The sequence below is a fragment of the Lynx canadensis genome, chromosome A2 (assembly GCF_007474595.2).
Source record: "Lynx canadensis isolate LIC74 chromosome A2, mLynCan4.pri.v2, whole genome shotgun sequence".
Taxonomy (NCBI): domain Eukaryota; kingdom Metazoa; phylum Chordata; class Mammalia; order Carnivora; family Felidae; genus Lynx; species Lynx canadensis.
The window spans coordinates 150,638,469-150,665,750 of NC_044304.2; the positions used below are offsets into that span (position 1 = coordinate 150,638,469).

Here is a 27,282-nt window from a genome sequence, read left to right on the forward strand (position 1 = left end):
TTATGCCTACTTATTTAAACAAGACCCAGAAAGATTAAAACTCAGAGAATTTTTTAGCCTTATATTTGAATTTCAAACCTACTGCCCACTAGCTGATGATACCTGGGGACAAGGCACTTAAAAGGCCTACTTTCAACGTACAACAGAAACAGCATTACAGACTCGAGTTATCATAAGGACTCAACAAATGAGTAACCATTACCTTCTGAACCAGGATTTCTCTGTCATTTTAACCCATAACCTCTTTTAGTAAGCATCAAACCATCTTCCCTATTTTGTACTAGAAAATTAAAGTGAATTTCCACCCAGGTGAAAGTGTTTTTTCCAATTTCACACCATCCTACCTAAATCCACTGCCTCCCTACTCCTAATTCTCTTGAACATCCAGTGCTGCGGATCTTTTTAATCTCTCCAGATAGGAAAACTAAAGGTTAACCAGATAGATTATATGACTTTACCAAGGTCATACTATTTCATTGTATCTTAAAAATATAAGGCTACACATAAAACCGCCTGATGTTTGTAGATTCTTTTAAATCTACTTACTCATTAGGTTAAATAAATAAATAAATAAATCTACTTATTCATAAGCATGGGAGGAAGAAACTACACAAAGTTACTCTGAAGTATTTACCTTTCTACATGCAGGACAAAGCCCATTTTCATCAGTGCGAATTCGATGCCAACAAAATCGGCAAATCTGATAGCCACAGGTGCAAGGGAAAAAGTTGATATCATCTATCTCCAAGGGCTCCATGCAAAGAGGACATTCCACAGGGTCTTCCTTCGCATCAGGACTGCGAGACATCTTCACGATTATTGAACAGCAGCAAAAGTTTATAATAACTTAAGGGAGAAGGAAGTTCAGCACTGAGAACTAGACTGTAGAACTTCAAAGACCTGCATGACAAGAAACAAAACATACTGTTTACTACTGAAAATGGCATTTCAAGCATCAGGAATCATATCATCAAAAAATTTGGAAAATATTAAACAAATTCTGCTATCATCTCAGAAGAGATTTCAGAATGGAATTCTGAAATTTTTTTTTTTTTAAAGGTCAAAATGAAGTCTAGCATTATTCACCTTTTGGATTCAATATAAAAACAAAAGAACTTTCTTTTTTCTACATCTAGTACTAAATCACAGCACATTTTAGGGGAATAAATAATACACATCCTTAAAATACACTTTAAACAGTCTTTGACCTAAAACTTAGTAACACTGCCAACATAACCAAAGGAGTATTATAGTATTCTAAAATGTGTCAGAAAATAACTATGTTTACAAAATAAACATAAAGAAACAGAAAAGGTTTCAGTCATCTATAATTACATGTTAATATCAAACCTTTACCACAGAAAACAAAGACCTGAAAAATACGCCAAAGAACCCAATGTATACAACCAAATATGTATATTATGTCAATGAAAATTTCTGGTAAAATAAGCACATAAAAAGCATTTCTATGGTAATGCTACAAAATTGTACAAAAAACAGGAAGGGGAAAAGAACCAAATAGATCCCGTATTCCAAAGTCTTTTAAAAAATTAAACAATTTTTAGGGGTGCCTGGGTGGCTCAGTCAGTTAAGTGTCCAACTTCAGCTCGGGTCATGATCTCGTGGTTCATGAGGTCAAGCTCAATTCGGGCTCTGTGCTGACCGCTCAGAGCCTGGAGCCTGCTTTGGATTCTGTGTCTCCCTGTTTCTCTGTCTCTCCCCTGCTCATCCTCTGTCTCTCTCTCTGTCTCAAAAATAAATAAAAACATTAAAAAAAAACTAAAAAAAATTAAATGATTTTATATTTAAAAAATAAAAAAATAAACTGAGATACTCTATAAATAGTGGGTTTCAATGTGGGTTTTCTACATACCATAAAATTTCAGAATATTAAAAACCATAACATCTGAAGGGCATTTTAGAAAATGATTTGGTAATTTTTCTAAGATGTATTCCTGACAATGCCTGTGACTTCAAAATATCTCTGCATCTAGAAAAGAATATTTCAAGTGTTCCTTTTGACATGAAAGTCTTTTCTCCAAGGCTAACCCTGTAAATAAAGTCATTTTTAGAAAGAAAAAATAAATAAATGAATAAAAATTAAATAACTTATTGGGGTGCCTGGGTGGCTCAGATGACTCTTGGTTTATACTCGGGTCATGATCTCACAGTTTGTGGGTGTGAGCCCTACAATGGGCTCCAGACTGCTTGGGATTCTCTCTCTCTTCCCCTCTTTCTGCCCCTCCCATTCTCTCTCAAAGTAAATAAATAAACTTAAAGAAAAAAATGAATTACTAAAATTAATTTATCTCTTTAGATTATGGACAATTGAAAATACCTGGGTAATAATCTAGGTTAAAGTCAATGGTAAATTAAAACATTAGGTTGAAATCGCTATTTTTAACAGTATGCAAAATATAAGTCAATGCCATCTTTATCAAAATAACTCAGGTTTGTTGTTTTTTTTTTTTTAACATAATTCAACAAACTGATTCTAAAGTTTACACATGAAAGAGTAAATGCATACAAATTGCTTTGAAACTTCTGGGGGAAAATGAGGGAATTTGTGCTGTCAGATACTGAACTAACTACAAAGGAAAAGTAATTTTAAAATATGATACGGAAAAAAAATAAAATTTTGATATGGGAACAAATACAGACAAAAAATCAATGAACCTAAATAAAGACTCTAGAAACAGAACCATGAATTTATGAGATTTTAATATTTGGTAAAAGTGACAGTACAAATCAATATAGCAAGGAGAGACCAGTTTAAAAAGCAATAATAAAATTCTGTTTTATCTATTTTAAGGAAAAAAATGGTATATATCTATTCTATTATCAAACCCAAATCATCTGTATAAAGATCCATACATTGAAATAAACAGACTAAAGTATAAGAAAAAAAATAGAATTTTTAAAAGTCTTGTGATACAGAAGGTCTTCCTAAGCGAAAACAGTAATTCAGAAGCCTTAAAAGATAGATTTAGCAATGTAGAAAGAAAACAAAAAAAATTAAAGGTAAGCAACAGAGTAAAGGATATATTCACTACATATAATGAAGTGTTAGAGTCCAAAATATTTCAAAAAGCAATTTTAAAAGGGCAATTAAGTCAAACAAAATAATGAGAACAGAAGATGATGAGTAATTCACAGAATTACAAATTAATTACAACATATGAAAAGATGATCAATCTCTTTAGTAAATAGGGAGACAACATTTTCCCCCCATCAACCTATCAAAGAAGATAGTCTCCTCAGAAAGTAAAGATTATCACTGATCTAAATTCTTTGCAGAGGAAAGGAGAGCGCAAAGAGTACCTTGCCTTAAGTTGTACAGCTATTAAGTGGTGCAACCTAGATTTATTCCAGGAAGTCTTAGCCCCAGAATCCGTGCCGTTAACCATGCCTTCACACCACCTTAGAATCTATCCTACAGAAATACTTGCACCTGTGCACCTAAGTACTTTGCTCTGTGATTTGCAGCTGTTCCTAGAGAACTGCAAAGTAACAGTCCATCAGCTGGGAAATCATTAACTAAATAATGATATAGCCATAAACTGAATATATCAAATCAGAAGCTATTACATACAGTTTTGAGTTTTTAATTTGTAAAAGCAAGCTGGAGACTAACCAACACAAATATACAATTACTTCGATATAAATATGTAAATCCTGTATGTGTATATATTTGATGTTTCTCTAAGAAAATAAAGCACATAAAAGATTTTACACAAAACTGTTACCATGTCAAAAAAGACAAAATGGAGGTAAGCAGGAGAGTTTTTTTTCTGAAATTTATTTTATTTTCAAAATTTTATTTTAGAAAAACCTATATTATCTGATTTGTTACAAAATATTTTTGCATTTCAAACACAAACCTTAAAAAAAAAAGGAAATTACTTTCATCACCTTTTGAAAAATTAAGTTAAATCTGTCTTTTAATAATTAGAAGGAAAAAAATGAAATACTTTCCTATCATTCTATATTTTAAAGTAAAAGTTTTTTTTTTTTAAAGACAGAATACGTATTTATAAACAATTCAGGAATCCTGGTTTGCAAGAGCCAATTGTGTCACTATCAGTTTCTTCATATAGAAAATGGGGTTTAGAACTAATTTCTAACAGCTCCTCCAACTTGAATGTTCCAAACTGTACCTGTAGAAAACACACAAACACTGGCTTCACCAACAGGAAACTAATCAAGGGGTGCTATCTACACTTCTAATGTACTTCTGACGACAGGACATTACTTTCATAACAATAGCTTACTCAAGTTTCAGTGGAGTAATTTATGGGATGCTGGGAAGGAAAACAATACACTGGGATTTATGAATTGAAAAGCTTTCTAGAGTAAATTACCATAAATAAAACATGACATACTGAAGTTTGCTTTTTGATTGCTTCTGTTTCATAAAAAATTTTTAAAAGTCTGCAACAGTATGTATCTTCCAGTTTAGAGGAAAAGGGACAAAACAGCAAGAAGTCCCTTAAGATGATTAATACAAGTGCAAGTGCATTTTATACACTTCTAGTACCATGGAGATCTGCCCAAGTAATCATATAAATGGTGAAATCTAAGAGGGAAGGCTAATGTGGTAGAACATTGGAATATAAGGTAAAAGAACAGATTTCTGCCTCATCCCTTCCACTAAATAGCTATATAATCTTGGATAAGACACTCAAAAGCCGTAGGATTCAATTTTTTCATCTGAAAAATGCTGAGATGCAAAATTAAATGAAATTTCAAGTATAGAGAAATTTCCGTTAAACCCACTGAACTAAGCTTAAAAATTTTTTTGAATGTTTATTTTCAAGAGAGAGAGACAGAGACAGAGACAGAGTGAGTGAGCAGGAGTAGGGGAGGCGCAGAGAGAGGAAGAGACACAGAACTCTAAGTGGGCTCCAGGATGTGCTGTCAGCACAGAGCCCAACCTGGGGCTTGAAATCACGAACTGCGAGATCATGAGCTGAACCGAAGTTGGAAGTTTAACCGACAGAGCCACCAAGGCGCCCTGAACCAAGCTTTTAAAATAAGCTTTGCAATAAACTCTCTCCCCTCCAAACACTTTAGCCCAAATTTTCATTTAGGGAAGAATAATTTTATTTCATAAGCCAGTCAATTAGTATTAAAAAAAAAAAATAAAACAAAACAAGGGGCGCCTCGGTGGCTCAGGTGGTAAGTGTTCAACTCTTGATTTCAGCTCAGGTCATGATCTCAAGGTCTGTGAGTTTAAGACCCACATCGGGCTCTGTGCTGACAAGTGTGGAGCCTACTTGGGATTCTCTCTCTTCCTCCTTTGTCTGTCCGTCCTGCACATGTGTGCACACTCTCTATCTCAAAACAAATTTAAAAAATTAAAAAAAAAAGAATGCCCTTTCCAAAATAAAATAAAATAAAATAAAATAAAGCACAATTAGATTTATAAAGGGATAAGAGGTAGAAAGAAAAGATATTTTTAAATGAAAAAGGAAAGTCAATGACTTCCTAAATGAGGTGTGGGGGTTCTTAGGATAAAAGTGATTTGGTTTTGATTCAGTAACTAATTGTGCAAAAAAAAAAAAAAGTACATTTTCACATACACCATGTAAAATTCACAGTGACTTGGTAAGAATACATTACCCCCCTCTATATATGAAACTGAGGCTAAGTGGTGACCCTGGATATAAGTGCTAAACACACAAATCAAAAGTAAGATCCCCATCTTCAGAACCCATGCCCTTTCCAACATGGTTAAGGCAGAAATTATGATCAATGAAGCCACAGCTGCATATCTTGGTGTATGAAGTGCAAGTTTCCAAAAAGTAAAAATGTTACTTTTTCAAAAACTTCAATTACGGAAAATCTCTACCTCGTTACCTGAGTTCTTGTTCTCTGTATCAACTGCCACTAATACCACAATACAGTATAAATTCTGACATAAATAATAGTGCTCCTGAAACACCAAAGAGCTCACATTCCATATAGTAAGTACACATAATAAAAATCATGCCATGCTCAAAAATCACTCATAAAGTGCTGCATCCATGGATCTGTGCATAGGACCCTGTTCAAAAAATGTATACAAAAACATAACTGTAAGTTGCACTATAAGCTAACTAACTTGGATGTGAATTAAATAAAAATATTTTTAAAAAATAATTAAATTAAATTTAAAAAACCTTAATTGTAAAATATAAAGTGCTGCAGCCACTATGGAAAATAGTTTGGTAGTTTCTCAAAAAGTTAAACAGAGAATTAGTATGTGATCCATTTCTGGATATACACCCAACAAACTGAAAGCAGGGACCTTGAACAGATACTTGTACAGCAAAGCTCACAGCGGCATTATTCACAATAGCCAAAGATGGAAACAACCCAAGTGCCCATCAAGAGATGAATGGAAAATGTAGTGTATACACAGATATTATTCAGCCATAAAAGAATAAAATTCTGATGCATGCTACAATGTAGATGAACCGTGAAAACATTATACTAAGTGAAATAAGCCAGTCACAAAAAGATAAATATTTTATGATTCCACTGATATGAGGTATCTAAAATTCTTTCACGCAGAAAGTAGAATAGAGGTTGCCAGGCTTGAGGGGAGGAAGGATGGGAAGTTATTGTTTACTGGATATAGAGTTTCTGTTTGGAATGGTAAAAAAGGTTTTAGAAACACAAAGTGGTGATACTTACACAGCATCGTGAATGTACTTAATGCCACCCAACTGTACACTTAAAAATACTTAAAATGACATATTTTAGCTTACATTTATTTTATTATTATAAAAATCAATAAAAATATAAACTATACACTTAAATGTGGTACAGAATAAATAGCACTTTTGAAAAAACTGAGTCTGTGGTTCCATATTTAAAGTCATTAATATTTTAATTTTTTTCCTACCTAGTAGCTTAATTTGTCATAAGTTAAATGTGTATATGATGCAATTCCATTGAATAGTTACATAAAAGTTACACTCCTGAATAAACTATACAACCGAAAGTATGCATACACTGTAACAACACATAATGGAAATCTATTTATAGATATGACATCCATACACACACTTTGATAAGTATCTAGAATAACATCTTAAGTGTCCATAAAAACCATACATTCAATATATGCACAAAACTATAAATGAACACGTTTTAAAATCTGTAATAAAGTACACCACCCCACTTAGAGTTTACTCAATTACTGTTTGTTAAAGAAATAAGAATTTCACAGTTATAAAACAGTCCGTTCTCAGTCCACTGTCACTGGAATGGAAACTTCAGGAAGGCAATTACCTGGTATATCGTATTTACAGTGATATACCAAGCAGTTACAAAATGGCTGGTGGTAAATAGTAAGTATTCACTTATTTGATCAAAGAAAACTGAACAAAAGAAGGAATAAATTATTTGTTGTATGTCACTTATGACTGACAACCGTTTTCAAAAATCGGAAACAACACTCTAAGTTGTCCACTGTTTCTGTACTAGGCTTTTATCTTACAAAACATGTTACTTAAATATCAACAATACTTCTTCCCCTTTTAAATTAAGTACCAAACTACCAGCATACATATACCATGAATATACATACACTATGGAACTCAAGACTGTTTGTATGACCTTTAGGAGCAGCAAGAAGGCTTATCTGTGTTTTAGGAAATCTCTACCTAAGAATTTAAAGTCTCCTTCATAAAGGTTAAGATGTCATTACACACAAAAATCAATTATATGGGACTGCCTTCTACCTCTCCACCAGTGTGTTCCTCATTTAGCAAATTATTTTACTTTTGGAAGATGTAAGTCAAAATCAGCATCCAAGTCATCTCACATACTATAACACGTCCCCTAAGTATTTTTCACAGAAGAAGAGGCAGCTAAGGGTGGAAGGAGATGAACAGAATCTTTCTCCAGTAGAAAGTAACCACCATGAGGGCAAAGACCGTCTTACTTATTAGCATATCCAAAAATCTTAAAATAGTTTCTGGCACATAAATATTTGTCAAGTGGAAGGAGAGCAAGAAAGAAGGAAGAAAAGGAAGGAAGGGGAAGTACTTGTCTACTCATCCATAAATGGGTAAGTACCTATTTTAAGACTCGCTGAATAAAACTGGCAACCTTTACAAATCTATGCATAGCAAATACACATTAGATACAATAACAGACTTCTCTGAACATCTCAGTGATAAAGCAAAAGTTTTTCTATTTTCTTATGATTCAGGGCTCGATACTAAAAAGGAAAAAAAAGCAATTTGCTAATTTGCATGCATTTGTTTGCAGTTAGAGGAATATGATCATTGATTTTGGGAGAGTTGTTCGTTAAAATCCACCAATTTATCAGCTGAACAAATCAAAGACATCCAAGATGACAAATCATTCAAATAAAGCAATAAAGAAATCTAACACTTTGCATACAAATACATATTTCAAAATTTAACAATATGAAAATTAATGTTTATTTATTTTTGAGACAGAGCACTAGCAGGGGAGGAGCAGAGAGGGAGACACAGAATCTGAAGTAGGGTCCAGGCTCTGAGCTGTGACCACAGAGCCTGATGTGGGGCTCGAGATCATGAACCATGAGATCATGACCTGAGCCAAAGTCAGATGCTTAACTGACTGAGCCACCCAGGCACCCCAACAATATCACAATTAAAATGTATTAAAAATCGATTATCTACGTGTATCAATTTAAAGAAAAAAGATTTGCTACAAGTTTCCTTCCTGTGGGGGGGAGAAAAAGTTTCCATATACATTTAAAATGATTCAAGTAAGGGGTGCCTGGATGGCTCAGTTGGTTGATTGACTTTGGCTCAGGTCATGATCTCACGGTTCATGAGTTCGAGCCCCACATTTGGCTCTGTGTGGACAGCTCAGAGCCTAGAGCCTGCTTCATATTCTGTGTCTCCCTCTCTCTCTCTGTCCCTCCTCTACTTGTGCTCTCTCTCTCGCACTCTCAAAAATAAACATTAAAAAACGTAAAGATGACTCAAATAAAAAGTATTTTTAATTTTTAACGTTTATTCATTTTTGGGAGACAGAGTATAAGCGGGGAAGGGGCAGAGAGAGAGAGGGAGACACAGAACCTGAAGCAGGCTCTAGGCCCTGAGCTATCAGCACAGAGCCTGATGCAGGGCTCGGATTCACAAGCTGTGAGATCATGACCTGAGCCAAAGTCGGACGCTCAACCGACTGAACTACCCAGGCACCCCCAAATAAAAAGTATTTTAAACCACTTCCGTAAAGACTTGTACTACTTAAAGAATAGTAGGCAGAACTTAACAATGACTAGTCTTTTAAAGGAGGGAAGTTTATGGCACAAAAACAGATACACAGACCAATGGAATAGAATAGAAACCCAGAACTAGACCCACAAACGTATGGCCAACTCATCTTTGACAAAGCAGGAAGGAACATCCAATGGAAAAAAGACAGCCTCTTTAACAAATGGTGCTGGGAGAACTGGACAGCAACATGCAGAAGGTTGAAACTAGACCACTTTCTCACACCATTCACAAAAATAAACTCAAAATGGATAAAGGACCTGAATGTGAGACAGGAAACCATCAAAACCCTAGAGAAGAAAGCAGGAAAAGACCTCTCTGACCTCAGCCGTAGCAATCTCTTACTCGACACATCCCCAAAGGCAAAGGAATTAAAAGCAAAAATGAATTACTGGGACCTTATGAAGATAAAAAGCTTCTGCAAAGCAAAGGAAACAACCAACAAAACTAAAAGACAACCAACGGAATGGGAAAAGATATTTGCAAATGACATATCAGACAAAGGGCTAGTATCCAAAATCTATAAAGAGCTCACCAAACTCCACACCCGAAAAACAAATAACCCAGTGAAGAAATGGGCAGAAAACATGAATAGACACTTCTCTCAAGAAGACATCCGGATGGCCAACAGGCACATGAAAAGATGCTCAACGTCGCTCCTTATCAGGGAAATACAAATCAAAACCACACTCAGATATCACCTCACGCCAGTCAGAGTGGCCAAAATGAACAAATCAGGAGACTATAGACGCTGGAGAGGATGTGGAGAAATGGGAACCCTCTTGCACTGTTGGTGGGAAGGCAAATTGGTGCAGCCACTCTGGAAAACAGTGTGGAGGTTCCTCAGAAAATTAAAAATAGACCTACCCTATGACCCAGCAGTAGCACTGCTAGGAATTTACCCAAGGGATACAGGAGTACTGATGCATAGGGGCACTTGTACCCCAATGTTTACAGCAGCACTCTCAACAATAGCCAAATTATGGAAAGAGCCTAAATGTCCATCAACTGATGAATGGATAAAGAAATTGTGGTTTATATACACAATGGAGTACTACAGGGCAATGAGAAAGAACGAAATATGGCCCTTTGTAGCAACATGGATGGAACTGGAGAGTGTGATGCTAAGTGAAATAAGCCATACAGAGAAAGACAGATACCATATGTGTTCACTCTTATGTGGATCCTGAGAAACTTAACAGAAACCCATGGGGGAGGGGAAGGAAAAAAAAAAAAAAGAGGTTAGAGAGGGAGAGAGCCAAAGCATAAGAGACTCTTAAAAACTGAGAACAAACTGAGGGTTGATGGGGGGTGGGAGGGAGGGGAGGGTGAGTGATGGGTATTGAGGAGGGCACCTTTTGGGATGAGCACTGGGTGTTGTATGGAAACCAATTTGACAATAAATTTCATATATTGAAAAAAAAAAATAAAGGAGGGAAGTTTAAAAAAGAAAAGGTAAAAGCATATTTAGGCTCTCTTATCAAGAAAGCTAAGTGGTTGTGGGGCACCTGGGTGGCTCAGGTCATGATCTCATGGTCCGTGGGTTAGAGCCCTGCCATGGGCTCTGTGCTGACATCTCAGAGCCTGCTTCCAATTTTGTGTCTCCCTCTTTCTCTACCCCTCCCCTGTACATGTGCTGTCTCTTTCTCTCTAAAATAAATAAAGATTAAAAAAAAAAAAAAAAGCTAATTGGTTGTTCTAATTGTATCCAGTACATCAAAACTGAAGGTTTTAACTTTATTAGAAAAGTCAGATGGCTGACCAAGGAAGTTTCTGCCATTCTAACAGTTCTTTTATATCTTCATTTATTGACTGATTCAATAAATAGTTATTAAGTTCTTACTCTGTTTTGAATTCTAGTCTCTGTCTTTGGGATATATCAGTGACCACAAAAGGGAAAAATAATCCTAAGGTATGAGCAAATAAATATTTTCTCAAGAAAATCTACTGAAATTCAGGAAAAACAGAAAGACTATATAGTAGTTGAATCAAAACCTACTCCCTCTCTTTCCTTCCCTGTCACCAGCTCAGTGGGACGGAAACTTCAGACTGGTGCAGCCAGGAACAACGGGTGCTCTCTCACCACAACCACTATCTTCCCAGGAAGAGCAGGCCATCAGCATCTCTCATGCTGCCTGAAACCACCTAATGCTAAAGCTAATTGCAGGTAAGGGCACCTGTCTTCCACTCAACTGCCACTCCCAGGGAAGAGGTCCTATGTTGCTGCTACATGTTGAAAAATACTGGAACCCAGACTGTCCTCTACCCAGCTACTTTGTAAAGCACAAATCCCACGCCAAGAAAGGCAAGACAAGAAAGAAGACCCGAGACTACTGTACACCCACCGGCTCAGTTCCTAAACCGGGGGTGAAGCACAGAGAGAAAAGTGCACACTGTCTCTACCACCCAATGCCAGAGCCAGAACCAAGCCAACGATTTTGCCAGGAAGGTAAAGCAGGCCTTGAAACAGATAGCTCTGAGTCTCTCTCAGATTGTTCCAATCCAATACTGTTCCAATGCTGACTCTGCAACAGAGTGTGAAGTTCAAGTCTAAGGGCAATCTCAAAACCTAGGAGGCCTTGGTGAAGGGCAACTGGGAGGAGATTCAGATACAGGCTAACCTGTAAACCAGCTAGTTCACAGGAACGAATAAGGAGAATGAGTAAATACGACAGCTGAGATGAGCCCTCCCCAGGTTAGAACAAATTTCAAGCTCTGATTCAAGAACTGTCCCTTCAAGTGAGTTCAAAGTTTTTGGATCCAGCTGAGAAACAATGTACGTCCTAGGGCACTGTTGAAAACAACAGAGGAGCCAGGTGCCAATTTGTGGAGCTTAACATTTGGGTGTGGTCAAGGAAAGAGTCAGTGAAAGGGATCCCTGCCAAAAATCCCAGGGTGAATGTAGGCATACCCAAATCTGCACACCCTAGGAACACCACCAGATGGCTAACATTTGCAAGAGGGAAACAGACTTCACTAAAATAATCCAGTAAGTAAACAAATAAGCAAATAATAGTAATAAGCCCTGGGAGGGGTAGGAAAGACCAGTATCTAGAGCTGGTACAATATTATATAAGATGTCCAGTTTCCAACCAGAAATTATAAGCCATACATGTTAACAGGAAAGTATGACCCACATAGAAGGAAAAAAGCAGGCAACAGAAACTGCCTGTGAGACCCACCAGATTTAAGATTTAACAAAGACTTCAAAGAGCCATTTACATATATTCAAAGAACTAAAGAAAACCATAATTAAAGAAGGAATGTCTGATGACAATATCACACCAAATAGAGTGCCAACAAAGAGATAGATATTATTAAAAAATAAACAATGAGATTTTGGAGTTGGAAAGCATAACTAAAATAAAGTCATTAAAGGGGCTCAATAGTGCATTTGAACTGGCAGAAGAATGAACTGGTAAAATCGAAGACAGATTAATAAAGATTATGCAATCCAAGGAAGAGAGAGAAAAAGTAAAGAAGAAAACTGAACAGAGCCTCAGAGAAAAGTACAACACCATTACATGCATCAACATACACATAATGAAAAAAAAATACACATAATGGAAACAAAACAAGGAGAAGCGAAGAAAAAATATTCGAAGAAATAATGGCTGTATGAAAATTAACTACAGCTACACAACAACATAGATGAATCTCACAAAAAGAATGTTGAGCAAAGGAAGCAAGAAGAATATAATTGTGGTCATATAAATTTCAATAAATAAACAAAAATATATATTTTAGGGCTGCACATAAGATAACAAAAGCCAGAAGACTGAGTGCCTCTGGATGAAAGGGAGAGGGTTATGAACAGAAAGAGGTGTATTTGGGTAGGGGAAAGGGGTGGGTGATGCTGAGGGTACTTGAAATACTTTATTTTTGACCTTAATAAAGATGTTTGCTTTAAATTAAGCTGAAGGGGAGCCTGGGCAGCTCAGTCATTGAGCATCTGACTTTGGCTCAGGTCATGATCTCACAGTTCATGAGTTGGAGCCCCACATCGGGCTCTATGCTGAGAGCTCAGAGCCTGGAGCCTGCTTCCGATTCTGTGTCTCCCTCTCTCTCTGTCCCTCCCTCGCTCATGCTCTCTCTCTCAAAAATAAAAACATAAAAAAAAAAAAAGTTAAACTGTACGTGTTTTACATGTACACGTTTTACATGTTTCTGTATATTCCTCACTTTTTTCAGTCTTAAAAGAAAAAGATAATACCTTCTGGTTTCCCACAATGGTTAAAAATAATCTGCAGACCCAGAGAGCACAATATATCCAGTGGGATCAACAAACCCACATCCAGCTACAAGATAGCAAAACTGCAGAACGCTAAAGGTAACAAGAAAGCAGACTTTAAAAAAGGACCTCTCTGGGGCGCCTGGGTGGCGCAGTCGGTTAAGCGTCCGACTTCAGCCAGGTCACGATCTCGCGGTCCGTGAGTTCGAGCCCCACGTCAGGCTCTGGGCTGATGGCTCAGAGCCTGGAGCCCGTTTCCGATTCTGTGTCTCCCTCTCTCTCTGCCCCTCCCCCGTTCATGCTCTGTCTCTCTCTGTCCCCAAAATAAATAAACGTTGAAAAAAAAAATTAAAAAAAAAAAAAAGGACCTCTCACCCAATAGAATAATTAGAATTGCAGCTGACTTCTCAACAGCAACAGCTGAAGTCAGAAGGGAAAGACATACATCCAAGATACTGAGCGAAAATTACTGTCAACCTACCATTGTGCTCCTAGAAAAGAATAACCCTCAAGAACAAGAGTAAAATCATAAAACATTTTTTGAGATAATCAAGATTTTCACAGGGACTGGATACTCAATGATATTAGGGAATTACTGTTAGTTATGTACAGTAGTAGTTTTATGTTTATTCTTTTTTAAAAGCTCTTCTACAGGAGATACATTCTTAAGTATTTATAGACTTCATGATATGGTATTTCAGCAGGAAAGGAGACACAGAATGGGGAAGAGATGAAACTAGAATAGTAAAATGTCGGCAACTACAGAAACTGTGGGCTAGAAATAATTGCGTTTCATGACATTACTGGTCTACTTTCATGTATACTTAAAAATTTCCATGATAAAGAGCTAAAAATAATTGATAAATTAAAAATTAAAACAAATAAACAGAAATACAGACAGTTTACCAGTAAGAGACCTCCACTAAAGGAACTTGTCCTGAAGATGATCTCACAAGGACAGAGATTAAAGAAAGGATGGTGAGGAGAAAACATGGTAAAAATGTATGCAAATTAGATCATGCACTTCTCTATAGAACAATATAATTTGTTGGTTTTAACAAGCATAAAATAAAATATTAAACAATAACATGTCAGGAGAAGAGTGATATAAGATAAGCTCCTATAAGGCCAACTTTAAGAGGAATATGAACAGTAAAATTTCAAGGGTAACCATATACTCTCTAAAATCTACTAATTCCACTTCCCCATATCTTCCATCTACTAAGGCATGTATAAACAGTTCCAGCACTGGTTGTAATGGCAAAAAAATGGAAACCTAAATGTCCATCAGTAGGAAATGACAAAATTACAGTAAATCAATAAAATGAAATACTATACATCAGTTTAAAAGACTAAGGTAGATTGGTACCTACAAACATATTGAATGAAAAAAGCTAACTTCACGTACTACAGAATGTTTTTTACATTAAAAAATCATAGAAAAAATTATATAGAGTCTGCTAATAGTGACTACATCTAGAGAAACAATAAGAAGTGGGATGGATTGGAAACTTGAGTCTTATGTATGAGTTCTGTAAACAGAATATATTAATGCATTTCTTCTATAATAGAAAATTAATTTAAAAAAATTTTTTTATTTTTTAATGTTTATTTATTTTTGAGACAGATCATGAACGGGGGAGGGTCAGAGAGAGAGGGAGACACAGAATTTGAAACAGGCTCCAGGCTCTGAGCTGTCAGCACAGAGCCCGACGTGGGGCTCGAACTCACGGACCGTGAGATCGTGACCTGAGCCCAAGTCGGATGCTTAACTGACTGAGCCACCCAGGCACCCCAGAAAATTAATTTTTTAAAATAACTTTAAAGTTACTAAACTTTGAATCTTTTTTTTTTTTTTTTTTTTTTTAAAGAGAGAGAGAGTGCACGCAAGTGGGGGAAGGGGCAAGGGGAAACAGAGAATCTTAAGCAGGTTCCATGCTAAGTGTCAAGCCTATGTGGAGCTAGATCCCACAACCCTGGGGTCATGACCCAAGCTGAAATCAAGAGTCATATGCTTAAATGACTGAGCCACCCAGACGCCCCTAAGTTTTGAATCCTTTGAGTGCAAAGATCATGTCTATTGTGTTCAACACTGTGCCATAGGCAAATGTATAGCAAATTATAAGTTCCCACGATGTGATGAGGGGAGATACAGAGAAGAACGATTCAAAGGGAAAATGCCAAAGTAACAGTCTGATGCTTGGCAGGGTGAATATGCACAGTTTCTTTTCTTCCTCCTATTCTCCAATTTTTAGGAAATAAACACTTGTATTTATAAAGGGAAAAATTAAGTGCCACTGACAAATAAAAGGATGCAGTGATGAGATGAAAAAACTTTTCAATGTATAATTAGAGAATCAGCATCAACATGTTCCCATTAGCTTAATTCTCCTCAAAAGAAAGCTAGGAGTTAAAGAAATTAAAGGCTAAGCCTGATGAAAGTGTTATTAATAAGATAAAATCAAATCTGCATAAAATCAAAGCAGAGACTAATTAGTGTGCTAATTAGTTCTCTACCACACTTATACAGGTTGTCAACAGAAGGAGGTGCCTAGTATCAGTGTATTTTCAATTCAGAAAAAACAAACAAACCCCCCCCCAGATATGGGGGGGGGGGCGGCAGCACCCGGTAGAAGGGTGTGCCTATTTTGAAGTTTTTAAAGACTGACCCAGAGAAATACCTGAAACAAATGAATCAAGACATCAAAACTTTAAAAACCTCCTAGTCACTCTGAACACAAATTAGTTTTTATTTATTTTATTATTTTTAATGTTGAGAGAAAGAGAGAGAGAGTACGTACAAGTGGGGGAGGGGCAGAGAGAGACGAGGACAGAGGCGAACCTTGAGATCATGACCTGAGCCGAAGTCAGACACTTGATCAACTAAGCCACCCAGGGGTTCCAATTAGTCCTTTTACAGATGTGTCTGTACATCAGTTTACATTACACAAGCAGTAACAGATAAGAGAAAAAATCAGTCCAAGGAGAAATACTAGGCTGAAGTGCAAGAGCCAGTCTCATCCTCTCAGTACAAAAAACCGAAAATGTTTATTAGCATGGTTAAGTAGGACCTCTTCTTTAACCATATCTAAACGTCACCCAGTCACTTAGAGTCTAACACCTCCTAAATTCTTTTTTTTTTTTTTTTTAACTTTTTTATGTATTGGGGAGGGCGGCACATGACTGGGAGAGGGGCAGAGAGAGAGGAGACAGAGAGAATCCCAAGCAGGTTCCTCAATGTCTGTGTGGAGCTTGATGTAAGGCTCAGACCCATGATCTGCGAGATCATGACCTGGGCTGAAATCGAGTCAGACACTTAACCAACTGAGCCACCCAGGCACCCCTAACACCTCCTAAATTCTGATCCCAGGTTGCATGCTGCCAATCAAATGCTCCTCTTCCACCAAGAGATGAGTTCTAATTCATCCATCTGCAGACTGTTTTATCCTGCCCCCACTTCAGTCTTTCCACTTCATGGCAGGCACTGACAGACTAGTAAGAAGTCCATCCTTTCAATTTTTTGGCTGGGTGAGACATGGAAGGGTAAAGAAAGAAAGGCTTTACAAAGGAGGAAAGATAAAAGTTATCTGGTTAAAAAGTGATTTTTTAAATGGAAAAGAGTGAATTTTAACATTAATGCTAAATACAGAAATCAAGCTTGTTAACACTCCCTAGAATTGGGGTGCCTGGCTAATTCAGTCGGGAGAGCATGGGACTTTTAATCCCGGGATTGCAGGTCCTAGCACCATAATGGGTGTAGAGACTACTTTAAAAAATAGGGTAAAAAATACTTACCAGAACTGTCATAATTATATATATGATTATATATATGATTTCTAGATATATTGTTATAGGATTTCTACATATGTTACCATGCAAAGCATCCATGATAAAATTAAAAGAATAATAAAAAGATTTTTAAGGGGCCTAAGATACAGAAATAATAGCTATTAATTCTTCTATAAAAATAAGATAAAAATTAATATTCCAGTTTGTTCTGTTCCTCCCTAATCTCTGTGTGTGTCATGCTTCTATTGTGACTCAGTAAAATCTAGAATGTAACGGTTTTACACTATGAAACTATGTAAAAACAGTACACTGGTTCAGAATCCTCCCTTAAACATGTACAACTAGTTCCTATTTGAAGCATAAAATGTCAAACAAACTGTATCTCTGTAGACAGTCCAGAGAGAATATATAGTTCAGAATGTTTTAAATAATAAAACATTTTATAAACAATAAAGGACCATGATTACACAGTAGCTTGATTATAACAGTAAAATATATGAGTCATCACTACCCAAAAAGGAAATTTATTAAAAAAAAAACCACAAAAAACTTTATCAACACAAACCTATTCAACCAACTCAAAGGCTGTCTCTCCAATGTGCTTGTTTTATTAATCTTTAAATTGCACATAAGTATACACATACTTCAAAATAAAAAGTTAAAGAGTAAAAGTCCATGGTCAACTAAGAGTGAAGCAATTTATAAAGAATGTTATAAGGGTGCCTGGGTGGCTCAGTCGGTTAAACGTCTGGCTCTTTGGCTCAGGTAATAATCTCACGTTTCATGAGATTGAGCACCACATCAGGCTCTGTGTTCACAGCATGGAGCCTGCTTGGGATTCATATTCTCTCTCTCTCTCTCTCTAAAAATAAGTAAACATTGGGGCGCCTGGGTGGCGCAGTCGGTTAAGCGTCCGACTTCAGCCAGGTCACGATCTCGCGGTCCGTGAGTTCGAGCCCCGCGTCGGGCTCTGGGCTGATGATAGCTCAGAGCCTGGAGCCTGTTTCCGATTCTGTGTCTCCCTCTCTCTCTGCCCCTCCCCCGTTCATGCTCTGTCTCTCTCTGTCCCAAAAATAAATAAACGTTGAAAAAAAAATTTTTTTAAATAAGTAAACATTTAAAGAAAGAAAAAGAAGAACATTACCTATTTTTAAAAATTATATTGATTTTTGCAGACATAATGGTCTATTTAAATAATTATACATTTCAAATAGTAGCATGGAATTTAAGCCTATAGGTTAAAAAAATGACTAAAACATATACATGTATATATGTGTGTATGTAAACTCTGAGGAGATGGAAGATACTGTTTACTTAATTGTGGAATAGAAACTATAGTAGCTCATCTATACCATTGCCATCTTTGAAACTAAAAGCCCCACACATGCACCCCAAGGTTTATAGCAGCAGTATCAACAACAGCCAAAGTATGCAAAGAGCCCAAATGGCCATCAGTGGATGAACGGATAAAGAAGATGTGCTATATATACAATGGAGTATTACTTGGCTATCAAAAAGAAAGAAATCTTGCCATTTGCAACAACGTGGAATGAACTAGAAGGTACTGTGCTAAGCCAAATTAGCCAGTTAGAGAAAGATAAATGTCATATGACTTCACTCAAATGAGGAATTTAAGATACAAAACATCAACATAAGGGAAGGGAAGGGAACCAAAAATGATATGAAAACAAGGAGGGGGACAAAACATAAGAGACTCTCAAATAAAGAGAACAAACTAAGGGTTGCTGGAGGGAGTTGTAGGGGGGGGAATGGGCTAAATGGGTAAGAAGCCTTAAGGAGGACATTTGTTGGGATGAGCACTGAGTGTTATACACAGGGGATGAATCCCTGGAATCTACTTCTGAAATTATAGCACTATATGCTAACTAACTTGGATGGAAATTAAAAAATAAAACGAAAAAAAGTAAAATAAAGAAAAAAAAGAAAATTAAAAAACAACAACAAAAAACCCTAAAAGCCCCACTAAAAATATCTAACACTGGGGGCGCCTGGGTGGCTCAGGTGGCTAAGTGTCCGACTTCAGCTCAGGTCATGATCTCACGGTTCGTGGGTTCGAGCCCCATGTCTGGCTCTGTGCAGACAGCTCAGCCAGCTCTGTCTATCTTACTCTCTGCTCTCTCCCACTTGTACTCTGTTTCTCTCTCTCTCAAAAATAAAAATAAACATTAAGAAAAAAAATTTAACACTCACTAAAAGAGAAGAGGTTCCAAACTAGGGGTCAGCAAACACTTTTTGTAAAGGGTTGAAGACTATTTTATGCTTTGTGGGCCATACAGACCTGCAATTACTCACCTGTGCCGCTAAAACACAAAGACACAATACATAAACGAGTGTGGCTGTGTTCCCATAAAACTTATTTATGGACAACTGAAATTTGAATTTCATTTAATTTTTCCATGTCACAAAATATCACTTTTATTTTTCCAATCACTTGAAAATGTAAAAACCACTCCCTTGAAAATGTGAAAACCACTCCCTTGAAAATGTGAAAACCACTCCCTTGGGCCTTACAAAACAAGCAGCAGGGACCCCTGCTCTAATCCTCACAACCTTAGCATGAGTCTAAGTCTTGGACTTCTTTCAAATCTATTTCTCTTAACCTTATTCCTGAGGAAATCTTTTTTAGTATTCTATTAAACAAATGGCTTCTGTCCATTCCAAGCATTTAACAGACCCCAATGAGTTGCCCCCGCATGCAACAGGAAACTACTATCACTATTTTAAGATACACAAAATTAGTCCATGCTCTTACTATAAAATTTCACAAAACCTAAAGTAATCTGTGGACACAGGCTTGTTTTCCAATTAGATAAAATTCAGGAAATAAATACAGTACCTGAGAAATACTGACATGAAATACTTACCTACCACATAAAACTACAATAAAACCAAGACCATTCTGAATAATACATGTTAAAGCATTTAAGTAAAACTGTCCCCAGTGATGTTAATCAACACTTATTAAACGTTTACAAAATGTTCCTGATGTTGGGAGCCACAGTGAAATTCCAAGTAATCATGCTAATTTATATACAAAAATACAAGAGAAAATTACCTACAAGTTTAGAATTGGGTATGGTTTCATATTCTATAGAACGAAGAAATTCAGATGGAGGTGCAAAAAGGAATAGTGAAAGTAAAATATGAGTAATAAGAAATGCAAAAGCATGGGGTGTCGAATGGCTCAGTTGGTCAGGCATCTGACTATTGCTTTTGGCTCAGGGTAAGACTCTTGATTTCAGCTCAGGGTCATGATTTCGCAGATGATGGGTTCAAACCCGTGTTGGGCTCTGACTGTACACAGCCTGCTGGGATTCTCTCTCTCCCTCTCTGTTTTCCCCTGCTCTCTCTCTCAGAATAAATAAATAAATTTTATTTAAAAAATGCAAAAGCAAAGAAAGTGAAGACATGAAAGCGAGATAAAATTATTAGTCTAAGTTAAGTTTTAACAAGAAAGGAAAACCACCAAAGGTAAACTAATGACTGTGATATCACAAGGGAAGCAGCTGGATATAATTAAAGAGAAAACAGTTTTTATCAATAATGGTGGTAAGGGATGGAAGGAGAAAGGGGGAATAAGGGAGCAAATAACCCAAATAAAACATTAAAATAAAGTCGCCATTTAATTATCCAGTTATAATCCCCTTCCCTACATCCCCCTCCCCCAGGATAAGGGGTTTTTGCAATACAGCTACATAGTCTTACTATACGAAGTATGCAATCATTACCTTCCACTGCAGCTACTGTAAAAACTATAGTGTATCTATTAATGGGAGGAAAGTTTAAGAATCAAACTGCTGATACTAACAATATAAATGCATAATAATATGCAGTAGATAACTGTAAACTATGTTACTATACTTACAACATGTAAACGTGTCTAATTTGATAGTGGCTATAACTTCAGAAGTTACCATTTCATCAATTTTTTGGGACTAGGCAAATTATGGTAAATGGTTTTGTAACACCTGCCATACTTCTAGAAGCTTTAATGCACAAAACTGAAAATTTTTAAATGAGATAATCCTGTGTTAAAGCAATAGGCGTGTATAAGGCTACATTAAACAAGCAGAAATCTACATCAAAGAACCATAGAAGAACCAGCCTAATGTTTCTGAGTAACAACTCAGACTACAACCTATTAGATGAAAAGGTCTGCTCAAATGGCAAAATTAGATTTATAAGACTATGTCTCCCAAAGACTATTTAATAAATAAATTAGCCCTACAGTAAGGAACAAGGATAACTATAATGTGCTTTGTACTTAGTATGTGCCTAATAACTATAAAGAATGAGGGAGAAAAATAGGGTGGCAAGGAGGGGAAAAACATACAGAAGGGAACTAGATCATAAACTTCGTACCAAAATCTGAGAAAGGAAACCTATATATCATTCCCATGAAAACATACATACAAAAATCCTAAATAGCAAAACCACATCAATAATACTAAAATAAGTGGAGTTTTCCCAGAAGTGCAAGAACATCATAATAAGAATTTTTATCACCTCAAAAGATCAAAAGAAAAACTGTCCATCTCAAGAAATGCTAAAAAATTATATAATAAAATCCAATTATCTTGTCCTTATAAAGTCTCTTAATAAACTCGGAACAGAAGATTATCATATAACATAATAATGGATATCTACCCAAATACATCCTAATGATGAGACATTAAAGGGATTTCCACTAAAATCAGGAACAATATAGAACGCTATCATTACTATTAATATCATTCCAGAAGTTGTAGTCAATGTTAGATAAAATTTTTAAGTCAGGCAATATTATATATGACAAAATATGTCAAAAATGACAATATTATGACAAAACAATGTATAAAACAAATTACCAGTGTCATAATACATTATTACAGATATCATAAACAGTAAAAACATAAATGAGAACATCAGAAGCCACCTGATGTCAATACATTTAACAACTAAAAGGAAATGCCTCGATTCTGTAAAAACCCAAGTTTCTAAAACCAACCCAAGGACAGAAAATCTTGATTGTCCTCTATATGTTAATGTAACTTATTTTTAATTTTTATTTTTTTTATTTTTATTTTTAGAGAGACAGAAAAAGAATCCCAACCCAAGCAGGTTTCCACCCTCAGTGTGGAGCCCAATGTGGGGCTCAATCACATGACGCATGGGATCATAAATAACCCAGGCCGAAATCAAGTGTTGGACGCTCAACTGACCAAGCCACCCAGGCGCCCCTCATGAATTTATTTTTAAAAACCTTTCCAAAGGCCTTCATGGGTGAATTTTCCAAATATTTAAAAAAATAAATAATACCAAACTTAGACAAACTCAGAGTGGAAAAGGAAACACTTGCCAAGGCATTTTTTAAGGCAGAATACTCTATTAGCATAACCTGACAAAAACATCGTAAGAAAATTACTGAACTCAGAACCCTCACAGCAACAAAAATTCTTTAAAAACAAAATATAATAAATATGTTAAAAGAAATTATACCATGACTATATGAGGAATGTAAAGTTGACTTGACAACATTGAAAAAAAATCAGTCTGTGGAATTCACTACATTAAAAGAATAAAAAATCATCATCATCTCAAAAAATGCAGAAAAAGCATTTGACAAAATTTGACATCTATTTATGATTTTAAAAAACTCGGGGCGCCTGGGTGGCGCAGTCGGTTAAGCGTCCGACTTCAGCCAGGTCACGATCTCGCGGTCCGTGAGTTCGAGCCCCGCGTCGGGCTCTGGGCTGATGGCTCAGAGCCTGGAGCCTGTTTCCGATTCTGTGTCTCCCTCTCTCTCTGCCCCTCCCCCGTTCATGCTCTGTCTCTCTCTGTCTCAAAAATAAATAAACGTTGAAAAAAAAATTAAAAAAAAAAAACTCTCAGCAAATTAGAAATAAAAGGAAACTTCTTCAGTTGGATGAAGAGTATCTCTAAAAAGCCTATAGCTAATATCATACCTAAGGGTGAAATTCTAAACACTTTCCCTGAAATCAAGAACAAGTCAAGACTAAGTGCTCTGGACTTATCCATTCAACATTTACTAGACGTCCTAGTCAGTGCAGTAATGCAAGAAAAATAAAGATATAAAAATCGGTAAAGAACCAAAATGAGTCCATATTTGCATATGACATGACTTCATACATAGAGAATCCAAAGAGGGTAAAAGACTACTAGAACTAAAATTTAGCAAGATCACTACGTACAAAAGCAAAATACAAAAACCCATTGTATTTCTAATATTAGTAATATACAATGGAGACAGAAAGTAAAGCCACAATCCCATTTATAATAGAACGAAAACAACAAACACCTAGGAATAGATTTAACAAGATATGTGAAATACATCTATATTAAACCACAAAATATTATAGAGAGAAGTGAAAGAGATAAATGGAGATGCACAAGGTCTATGAATTGAAAAACTTGGTATTTTTAAGATACCAATTGCCCTCAAATTAATTTATACATTCAATGAACTCCAAATCCAAAATCCAAAATCCAAATCCAATGCTATTTAACTGGAAATAGGCAAGATGATTCTAAAATTTATATGGAAATGTAAAGGACTTCGAATACTCAAGCAATCTTGAAGAACAAAGCTGGAGAACTTACACAACCAAATTTCAAAGCTTACTATAAAATTACAGCAACTAAAACAGTGCTGGCATTTGTGGTACTTTATTTTTGGACAGACACCAATAAAATTCAATGGAGAAAGACAGTGAGGAAATGGACTATGTGGAAAAAAAGTGAATCTCTACCTCACATACATAATTAATTTCAGATCAATCGCAGGGTTAAATGTGAGTGACAGATTACATAATGATGGAAAAAATAAAGGGACAAATAATTCAATTTAAAGACTAAATGAGGGACCTGGGTGGCTCAGTCAGTTAAGCATCCGACTTAGGCTCAAGTCATGATCTCACAGAGCATGGGTTCAAGCCCCACACTGGGCTCTGTGTTGACAGCTCAGAGCCTGGAGCCTGCTTCGGATTCTGTGTCTCCCTCTCTCTCTCTGTCCCTCCCCTGCTCACACTGCCTCCCCCCCCCCTCAAAAATAAACATTTTAAAAAATTTGAAAAATAATAAAGAATAAATGAAAAAAAATACATAAAGCTTTTTAGAAGAATACTTAGAAGAATACCTTCCTGGCTTTGGGAGAGGGAAAAGATTTTTTCAGCATAAAAATAAAGAAGTATAAAATTAAAAATTGTTAAAATGGACTTCAACAAAATCAAAGCCTTCTGTAACATCAAATGACACCGTTAATGAAGGCAAGCTGCATACTGTAAGAAAACATTCACAAAACATAGATCTGACAAAAAAAATCATATCCAAAATACAAAAAGAACTCCTACAAATCAATAATAAAAAATACAACTTACACAAATAGCCAATAAGCACTTAATGTGTTCAACAGCACTGTTCATCAGGGAAAAAGCTATTGAAACTACACACAGACAGAATGGCTACAATTAATAAACGTAACAATTCCAAGTGTTAGTGAGGGCAGGAAGCAACTAGAACTGCCACATTTTGATTAGAGTGTAAAATGGGACAACTACTTTTGGAAACTAGCAGTTTCTAATAAAGTTATTCACACACCTACCCTATAACCCAGAAATTCTTCTCCTAAATATATACCCAAGTGAAATGAGTGCATATGCCTAAGAAAAGATTTGTACAAAAAAGGTGAACAGCAGCATATTCATAATAGCCTCTCCCCCCCCCTCCAGATTATTCAAATGCCCATCAACAGCAGAGTGGATAAACTATGTTATGTTCATACAATGGAATACTACTTCACAAAAGAAACTACTGATACAAACAACTATCTTGATAAATCTCAAAAATATTATTATGTTGGGAGGAAGAAGCCAAACACAAAAGAGTGTATGTAAGTGCATTAAATAAAGTTTTAGAATAAGCCAAACTAAGCAAAAGACCAGAATGGTTTCTTCCAAGTGTAGGCTGTGGTACTAACTGGAAAGGGGCACAAGTAAACTATCTGAAGTGATAAAAATGTTCCATATCTTGATCTGGCTGTTGGAGACAAGTATGTATATACATGTTAAAGGTCAATACTTTATATCAATTGTACTTCAATAACATACTGTGGAAAGTTAAAGAAAAAAGGAAAAGGAGGGAAGGGAGATGAAGGGAAAAAGGGAAGGAAGAAATAACATTTTAATGTAAACTTCATGGTCTAAGTGATAATTCATCTTTGAAAGTAACATCAACAAATGCTTTGTGGAAGGAAATGTTCTCTGTGATACACGGTACCTCAAATTGTGAAGGATTTACCTTAAAATTGTATTATTTTCTTTGAATAGCCCAATGAGATGCCACTATTACATGATCAGCCTACTGAATGTCTAAGGCTAATAATACATTAGAAGATTTTAACACTTCTATTTTCTCTAATTTGGATAGACTTCTAAATTTCAAGAGGATCCATAACTTCTAATACTATTTTACATATTAATGTATCACTTGTTCTTTTTGTGACTTAAAACTCGGTTCAAGTTTAATTTTGCCATACCAAAAGGTCAATTATTTAATTTCACCATAAAACAATTAGCAATGACAAAAAAGCAACAATTAGAAAAAAATATTTAAGTAACAAACAATCCCATATTCCAGTGTATAAAGTTTTCTGCACCTACACAGACACCAATTACTTACGTTTAAAACAAAAAGGATCATGCTGCACACTGTTCTGGAATCTGGCACCCTGCTTAATGCAATTAACAGCTTTCCTTTGCATAAATCATGGGTGATGATTCTCAGTGCGTAATGCTCTACTACACAGATGCCCTGTAATTTATTTAATAAGTCCCCTATTACTAAAGCATTTTAAAATTTTCTTCCTACTATAAACAATATTGTAACAAACATTCCATCTGTGTTTTCTTCATTTATATTACTTTTGATAACTGGATGTTCGGAAATGGTTCCCTGTGACCATTCAGAATTTTCAGCATTTGATCATAAATGGACAATCTTCTTCTTCAAAGGCCAGACAGTAAATATTTTAGGCTTTCAGGGCCACATACTATCTTTGCTGTATATTCTTTGTTTTGTTTTTACAACCTTTAAAAACCATTCTTATTCTTAGCTCATAGACCTTACAAAAGCAGTCCATGGATTGGATCTGGTCTGCCGGCTACAGTTGCTGACCCCTGACTTCTATTATGTTCTACAAAGGCCCATGAAGACAGGAAGTTACCCTAGAATTCTGGGTGGTGTGTGCCAGTCACCATATTTTATTGGGTGTCTAGTGAAGTCAGTGTGATTCTTAGTTATTTTTAAAGGAGAAATTTATTTTCATATGAACTCTTCTTTTAACTTCCATTAAGACCACCCAACCTGTATCCTGACTAGATACAAAATTTAAATTTAAATTTTAAAATTATAAAGGCTAGTATGCAAAAAAGGACATGAACAGTTCAAGGTGTTTATCAGAGTAAGTGGTTTTACTAATGTTTGTAATTCTTTAACTACTTTTATCAAATATTCAGAAGATATACTTTGAAAGGCTACTGCCAACAGGGGCGTCTAGGTGGGTCAGTCGGGTGAGCATCTGACTTCGGCTCAGGTCATGATCTCACTGCTCGTGAGTTTGAACCCTACGTCAGGCTCTGTGCTGTTAGCTCTGAGCCTACAGCCTGTTCCAGATTCTGTGTCTCCCTCTCTCTGCCCCTCCCCCATTCACACTCTGTCGTTCTCAAAAATTAATAAACATCAAAAAAAGAAAAGAAAAGAAAGAAGAAAGGGCAGGCTACTGCCAACAAACACCATACTCCCAACTGTGGCTACATAATGACTTACAGCTACAGGAATAAATATCACTTAACTGTTCCCATCTTATTCCACAGCTGGTCCTTGCTTTATCCAGAAAATCTTTAGAAATAATAGGCAGAAGATATACAATAAAGATAACATTAAAAAGTCACTATATCTTTTCTTACCAATATGTGATTT

The 27,282-nt window shown here is 36.0% G+C and overlaps 1 protein-coding gene across 1 annotated transcript in view; it reads right to left on the bottom strand.

Moving 5' to 3' along the window:
- CNOT4 (CCR4-NOT transcription complex subunit 4) overlaps positions 1-27,282 on the bottom strand; it is a 147,775-nt gene that overhangs the window by 82,515 nt on the left and 37,978 nt on the right. The window contains 1 exon segment of the mRNA XM_030308504.1: positions 635-900. Coding sequence (XP_030164364.1) covers positions 635-808 — 174 coding nt within the window. The 5' untranslated portion in view covers positions 809-900.